Source organism: Alosa sapidissima, chromosome 9, assembly GCF_018492685.1.
Source record: "Alosa sapidissima isolate fAloSap1 chromosome 9, fAloSap1.pri, whole genome shotgun sequence".
NCBI lineage: Eukaryota > Metazoa > Chordata > Actinopteri > Clupeiformes > Clupeidae > Alosa > Alosa sapidissima.
In genome coordinates, this window is record NC_055965.1 from 22,652,253 (window position 1) to 22,660,466 (window position 8,214).

An 8,214-nucleotide genomic window follows, 5' to 3' on the forward strand; every position below is an offset into this window, starting at 1 on the left:
ACTGATGTCCTTTTGATTTCTTACAGGTTGGGTCGTTGTTGCACATAACAAGCTAGCATTGTGCTAATGAATGACATCATTGACACATTTTAAAGGCTTTTTAGAACAATTAAGTGACTTTAAAAAATATAATACTCAACCAAGTGTATTTTCTTTACCTCCCCTTTCGAATACAATACTCAAATTACTTGAAAAAAAATTATATCCCGAGAAAAGTGGATTTTGAGGGGTACAGCTCCATAGACCTCCATGCATTCTGCACTCGTGGACGAGCGCCCTCATGTGGAACCACAGAAGGAACTGCAACCAGTTCAGAAACCGGAAGTTTTCCGAGAGTGGCAGTTCTCCCCTTATTAGACATTCTCTGTAACAGGCAACACTTCATATTTCATGAAAGACGTTATATCTCCATTTCTAGAAAAAAAACAGCGATTTTGATGAAAACTAGCCACTGTTTAGCTTGGGATTTCTCAGGAACAGAGGTGTGTAGAAATACACGGTTTGCACCCACCGAGAGCTTAAAGGATAATTCCGGTGTGATTTTGACCTAAAGTGTGTTGAAACATGATAACGAGTGTGAATGTATGTCTCATAGCTCACCTCGGCTTGTCCCCTGCACTCAGAAATCTGGCGCTAGTTAGCCAATGCAACCAACACAGTGTTTCGTTGTGGTGCCTCGGGCATCGGCCTAGCCATGCAAATAAATCACTGTTTTACACCATTTACGAGGCTCAAAGTAGCTCCATACTTCATTGGTAGACTTCCGAGGGCCTTGACATTTAAAACGAGACATAGAGAACTTTGAAAAAGCACTGGTAGTTTACTGGTTTGACGCCATCTTGAATTTAGTCACGATAAGTCGAGCGACGAGTACGAATGAACAGGTAGCCTATGATAAGGTATCAGATTCCAAAAATAATTCTGTGAAAATGCATGGATTCCAGTTGCTGCTACGGAAGCTGTGGCTGTATAAATATCATCAACAATGGTCTAGATTGCTGGCACTCTAGGACAAAGCTCCCGAAAACAGCTTGGCATTCAATGAGTTAATGTCTTAATTAGCAAAATGAGGAAAAATCCAACCTTTAAAGACACCAATTTTCTTTGTGAATGAATAATGAATCGTAAGTAAATCTTTGTTCTCCCTCAAAAAAAAAAAACAGGGGCCTTAAGTAGGCCTATACATACCCCTATGTACAACTGTACATAACTATTTGGTATTGTTTTTCTAAAGGTCTTAAACTAGAGGAGGAGATCCCTCTCTAATTTACACCTGTTTGATGGTGTGACATCTCAGATAGAATTTGTTGTGATTTTAACTGATTAACCAAATGTTCCAAACAATCTCTCTTTATTTTATCATTCACATCATGTTGATTTGACTTTGATGGCCTGTGTGACTTTAATTCTGGCCTGCGTGACTTTGATTCTGGCCTGTGTGACTTTGATTCTGGCCTGTGTGACTTTAATTCTGGCCTGCGTGACTTTGATTCTGGCCTGCGTGACAAAGTCTGCATGTGTGGACTACATGGGAAGCTTACTGAGAAGACTCCATACAATGCAGTGGGCAGAATCATGCCATTAAGCACTTTTCCAACAGATATTAAATTAAACTGAAAATGTATTTTATGGAAATATATATCTTTTGAGCTCTACAGGTGATTTCTTTACTCCTTAAGACCGCAGTGAAAAGGTGTATATGGTTCTCTGAAATATACTCTCACACCCATCACACCCCCAGCCACACACCCCTCACACCCACTCTCTCTCTCTCTGCACATAGAGTACATTCTGTACCTCCTCTGTAATTTCTCTGCGTCCATACACTCATATACACATACACATATTATTTTCCCTTGCATTTTCTATGCCACCGCTCTACCACCACACACACACCACACACACACACACACACACACACACACACATACACACGCACACACCCCCAACACACTTCTATATATTTAGAAGTGTGTTGAAAAGCATGATGTGAGCAGCACGGCTTGATTCCTGAAAGGCCCTACACAAACCATGAGTGGCCACACAAACATGTGTGTAGCCTCTCAGTCATGCATGAGACACAGGCATCCCAGTCTACCAGCTCAAATGCCTCCCTCCAAAGCACATTCACATGTGTAAGAAGACACACAGCACATACATACATACTGTACACACACACACACACACACACACACACACACACATACATTTTCACTCTCTCTCATTCATCTCTCTCTCTCTCTCCCTCTCCTCTCTCTCTCTGCTCTCTCTCTCTCTCTCTCTCCCTCTCTCTCTCTCTATACCCTCTCCCTGCTGCCTCATTGGCTGATGCATTTAACCCTCCACACACAGACTCGGTCAGTCTCTCATTGACTTTCTTTCCCTCATTGGAGTTACTCTCACATAAAGAGCACTCTTTAACTTTCACTCCTTCGCCTGACCAACACATCTCCCCATTCCAGTCATTTTGTGAAAGACTGAAAAAAAAAAAGAACAACAGAATAAGAGGACAGCAAGAGAAGAAGAAGAAGAAGAATAGGAAGACGAATGGAACTGGAATACCCCCAGTTCCACTTCCCAGGAGGAGAGAGGGAACTCGAGCGACAGCACTGCTGGGATTGTGGAGGAGAGGATGACAGACTCGTGAGGATAAACGGGGAGAGGAGCGGTGAGGGGAATGAGGAAGACTGCGTCAGAGAGAGGGAGGAAGAGGAGGCGCTCAAGTGTTTTCGGCGTTACGAGAGGGAGGTGAGCGGAGAGGGGAATCTATGGCACAACGGAGAGAAGGAGGAATGTGAAACCGAAGAAAGGGGGGATAGAGAGGGAGTGGGCAGAGGAGAGGAAGGAGGAGGAGGAGGCGTGAGTCGGGAGGAGAATGGAATCAGAAGCCGAGAATCGGAAGCCGAGATGTGCAGAGGAGAAGAGGTGAAGACGGAGAAGGAGAGAGAGGACGGGAGAGGAGGTGACACGAGAAGGGGCGACGAGGAGGTGTATTCCGGCTTTGAGGAGAAACGAGGTGCCACGGGTGGAGGAGAACAGATCGAGGAGCAAGAGGAGAATGGAGAGAGAGAGGAAGAGGAACAAGGAGAGAGAGAGGAAGAGGAACACGGAGAGAGGGATGAAGAGGAGCACAGAGATAGAGAGCAAGAGGAGAACGGAGAGAGAGAGGAAGAGGAACAAGGAGAGAGGGATGAAGAGAAGCAGAGAGAGAGAGCGGAAGAGGAAGGCAACTGGAAGAAGAATGGCGAATGCTCTACCGGCGAGGAGAAAAAAAACAGCTGCACAGATGAAGTAGAAGAGGAGGAGGTAGAGAGGGAGATAAAGAGAGAGGGAGATGGGAGAAAAGAGGAGAGACGAGACAAACAGCAGGACAACATCAATGGAAGAGAAGAGCATGATGTGCAGGATAAAGAGAGGGATGAAGAGAAAGAGGTGGAGGAGGAAGATGCGGGCAAAGAGAGGGGTGAAGAGAAAGAGGTGGAGGAGGAAGATGAGGGCAAAGAGAGGGGTGAAGAGAAAGAGGCAGAGGAGGAAGATGGAGAAAGGCAGGTAGAAGGGGAGAAATATGAGGAAGAGGATGATGGAAGAAGGGATGAAGAGGAGTGTAATGAGAATGAGGAAGAGTTTGAGGAGGAGGATGAGGATGGTGCGTGTGTAGCAGAAGTGAAGGGCGAGTCCGAGTGTCCTGAGTGTCTGAGGAGGCCGGTGCTCTACTGTGTGGATGAGCAGCTGCCTCTCTGCTGGGCCTGTGGCCTGTCAGAACCGCACGATGGACACACAGTGTGTGCCCCTGAGGAAGCACTGCAGGACAGCAGGGTAGGACACACACACACACACACACACACAGATACACACAGACACACACAGATACACACACACACACACAGATACACACACACACACACAGATACACACACACACACACACACAGACACAAAGTAAGTATACCTATAGAATTGCATGCTGCCCATTTGGTTTCTGCCAGTGGTGGATAATATGCTTTCTCGTAACATTTGCCAATCACATCTAAACCTTTGAACAACTTGCTGTCCAGTGGATAATCTTACTGACTGTTTAGAATGGTTAATCGATAGATAGATTTATTCCATCTAAGCTTTCCATGCTATCATGCACACTCTCCTTTATTCCATCTGATCTCTCCCTATTGCCGTCTTCCCAGGTGGAGGTGAGCATCTCCATGCAGCCTATCTTTCAAAGTCTGAAGAATCTCAAAAGAGTGCAAGAAACTTACAGACATATGGCCAAGCACCTTCCAGTAAGCATCACAGAAAATACCTTACAGTCAATCAAATATCATCTTCACTTACAGTTATATCCTATCAAATGTCACTTACAGTTATATCCTATCAAATAGCACCTGATCATCGTGTTCTGTGTTGCTTCAATGACATAATGACATAGACAATGATGCGTATATCAAATGGCTGATAAAATTACTATGCCTTAATGATATTGATGACTCACCATAATAATTTGAATGGCTACACCTTCTATAACATTATTCACTCCACCTTTAATGACATTACTCACTACATCTTTAATGACATTCCTCACTACATCTTTAATGGCATTACTCACTACATCTTTAATGACATTATTCACCGTACCTTTAAAGACATTACTCACTACTCCTTTAATGGCATTACTCACTACTCCTTTAATGATAATTACTCACTACTCCTTTAATGAATGTGAATGGCTGCTGTCCTGTGATGCAGAGTCAGTCTGCTCAGACGGAGCGGCAGATCCAGGACCAGTTTGAGGAGCTGCGTCGCTTCCTTCGGAGAGAGGAGGAGGCGCGGGTCGCCGCGGTGAGGGAGGAGCAGGAGCGGAAGGCCCGCGCGCTCCGGGAGAGGGCCGAGAGGATGCGGGGGGAGGTGCGCGAGCTCCTTCACGCCCTCCGGGCCTCCCAAATGGAGATGGAGATGGAGGGCGAGGATAACGGGCTTCACTTCCTGCAGGTCAGACAGACGCACATGCAGCGGGCGAGTGATAGCAGATGTGCTGTGGGTGGTGGTTAGTGATGATACCCCTTCCCTGTAAAACGCTTTGGGTGCCTTGACAAGCGCTGTTTCAATGCAGTGTGTTGTTGTTGATGTTGTTGTTCTGTTTGCCATGGGGTGCTGATCGTGAGGTGTACAGTAGGAGACGGAGCGCAGCGTTCAAAGGCACCGCAGAGGCAGATTTGTTTGTGTTGTATACTGTATGTGGTGTTGGTGACGTGATGTTTGTGTTGTCACTTGTAACTTGTACAGTAGATGAGTTGGTCGTTGTCCAGATGGTTGTGATATATGATGTTTGTGAGGAAGTGCGGTTTTTGAGACAGATGGGCTACACTTCATGTAGGTCTGGCTACACTTCATGTAGGTCTGGCTACACTTCACGCACACAGGGAGGCTATTGGTGTGGTGGTGTCCGTAAAGGATGTTTGTGTTGTGTGATGTGACTGTGGTGTTAAGAATGCAATACCATGTTGGTTTTGTTTATTCCTTTCAATGTTGCAATGTTTTTTTTATCAAAACCCTTAAAAAAATAAATCAGTGCCATTTCAATGAAGTAATTTATTTCTCTCTTCCAGAATTACAAGAAGACATTAAAGAGGTATCGATATTTTACTTCCAATTCACACTGTATATTGCCCTTCTTTTTGCAAGCAGAAAGTTTACATCTGTGTTGATCTGTGTGTGTGTGTGTGTGTGTGTGTGTGTGTCTGTGTGTGTGTGTGTGTGTGTGTGCACATTAATGTTACTACAGAGTATGGAAAGTCAACCAGAGTCCAGAGAAGAGTTATGATTCCCTTATTGATGTCCCCAAACACGTGGGTAACCTTAGATTCAGGGTCTGGGAGAAAATGAAAGAGATCTGTCCTTACTGTAAGTACTGTGTGTGTGCGCGCGTGTGTATGTGTGTGTGGCATTTCTCTAATTTCATTCTACACACTAAATAAATAATGTACATGCTGTATGTCTGCTGTCCACTCTCTCCCTCACCTCTGTGAAGACCCCATGTCCTCCTTTATTCTCTTCACCTTCTAACCCTTCCCTCATACTTCTTCACTCTTTTTTTTCTACGGCTCTATTCGAAACGGGAAAAACTGCTGCCTTTTATCATATCTAACAAAGGAGCGAGGCAACAAGTGCAGATCTAAACCGGAAAAAAACAAATCCTGTCTTCTAACATATCTTTAAATTACCCCAATAACGGTTGTTTTTGATCATCATGTTACATTGGAACTCCATAGTACTACCCATTAATCTGTGCGGCAATGTCTGAAACAGCTGTGAAAAGTAAACAAAGATGGCGGATGACACTTGTAATGGCTGCTGATTGTGTTGAAATGTCATTTGTTTCTTTTCTTAGATTTGGCAAAATCTAGTGAGAAATAAGCACTGTACTATCTGATTATACCATTTTTGTAACCATTGATAGCGTCTGATCTGATATACGTGCCATCATGTCAGATAACTTTCTACCTGCTAGCTTCATTAAGCTAATTTAACATTCTTGCTTGTGAATACCGTAGCGTTAACATTTTCTTAAGAGACTGTTCGAAACCATCATATCTTCCCCCTTTCTTTCATATTACTGTTATCTCTCCATATCCTTACTTACTCATGTCCCTCTTTCATAACTCTATCCTTTCTTCCACCCTTTTCTTCTTTTTTTCCACCTCTCTCTCTCTCTTCAGCTCCAGTGACCCTTGACCCCAACACTGCTGGCCCCTTCCTGCTCGTCTCTGGTGACCTCACCAGCGTCCGGAACAGCGGCGTTGACATCGACGCTGACGGTGACATCCTTGACGCCGACGACAACAACCGTCTCCCGGACAACCCGGAGCGCTTCACCAGCTGCGGCGAGATGCTGGCCTGCGAGGTCATTTCCATTTCCGAGTCAGCACAGCGTCAGCCCCTCCGTGGCCGCAGCCGCAGCCTCGGCTTTGGCGTCGGCCGCGGCCGCCGCCGTCCTGCCGGTGCGGACGCCGCTGACTCTGCCTACACGTCCTGGGTGGTGGACGTGGGCGACAACAGCAACTGGATGGTGGGCGTGGCCCGCCGCTCCGTCTCCAGGAAGTCGCCGGTGGCCGCGTGCCCCGAGAACGGCCGCTGGGCGCTGTCGCTGCGTCGCTCGTGCTACGAGGCGTCGGAGTCCCCCGCCGCGCCTCTCCCCCTGTCCTTCTGTGGTGAGAGAGGCCGCAGGCTGCAGGGGCCCGCGGACACAGCCCCGGGGCTGCGGAGGGTCAAGGTGCGCGTTAGCCACGGGTCTGGGCGCGTGTGCTTCACCGACGCCGACCGCCACACGCACCTGTACACGTTCTCCCACACGGCCGCCGGAGAGTCGCTCCAGCCGTACTTCTCCACCGCTTGCCACCGCCGCTACCCGCTCAGGGTGCTGCCGGCGTCCGTCACCGTGACGACGAGCCGCCAAGGGCCAGGAGGAGAGGACGAGGAAGAAGAGGAAGAGGATGAGGAAGAGGATGAAAGACCAACAAAAAAAGACAGATGACTATGTCATACACATCAGTCAAAAAGCACTTGTGTCTGATGGCTGATTCTATTGTTTCCTTTAAATCCCTTATTGAAGCCCCTTTGTGAGGGCTTTTTGTGATTTGGCTTCAGTTCTAATTCCTTTTGAATTATCTATATGTATGTATAATACACTTAAAAGCTTTTGTCTGTTGTGTTTTAACATTTAATGAGTTTAGGACTATGTTGTTTTCCTCCCTATGTGAAGCATTCTGTTTACGGGGTATTGAAATGAAATTAAATAAATATTATTATTATTATTATTATTATTCTTGCTATTATTATTATTATTATTATTATTATTATTATTATCATTCATACAGGCTCGGACTGGTAATCTGTACAACCGGGCATTTGCTCGGTGGGCCGGTCCACATGTTGGCCGGTGACCTCCGGGATTTTTTTTTTTTTAAAGTTATTTAGCCTATTTGCGGCCCGTCATTTAGACCTAGGGCAAAAACGTTTAGTATACACTTGTGGTGATAGCCTACAGTTAATGTGAATCGCTGACTATAACCAAAGTAAAGGAGAAGATTTGCACCAAATAGGCCTAAAGGCTGTGGTTGTGTTTCTACAACATGTTGGCACAAATCGTAATCTGTCAACTATGACGATCTCCATGCATGTTCAGTAGCCTATATTTTTCATTTAGTCAAGCAGTGATGTGGTT

The 8,214-nt window shown here is 45.8% G+C and overlaps 1 protein-coding gene across 1 annotated transcript; it reads left to right on the top strand.

The window, feature by feature from the left end:
• Positions 1-3,169: 3,169 nt before the first annotated feature.
• On the top strand, positions 3,170-7,759 carry LOC121718066 (E3 ubiquitin-protein ligase TRIM35-like). The gene is made up of 7 exons (XM_042102893.1): positions 3,170-3,451; positions 3,542-3,816; positions 4,181-4,276; positions 4,740-4,982; positions 5,600-5,622; positions 5,776-5,894; positions 6,710-7,759. The coding sequence occupies exons 3-7, from the start codon at positions 4,199-4,201 to the stop codon at positions 7,522-7,524; spliced, it is 1,278 nt and encodes a 425-aa protein (XP_041958827.1). The 5' UTR covers positions 3,170-3,451; positions 3,542-3,816; positions 4,181-4,198; the 3' UTR covers positions 7,525-7,759.
• Positions 7,760-8,214: the final 455 nt, after the last annotated feature.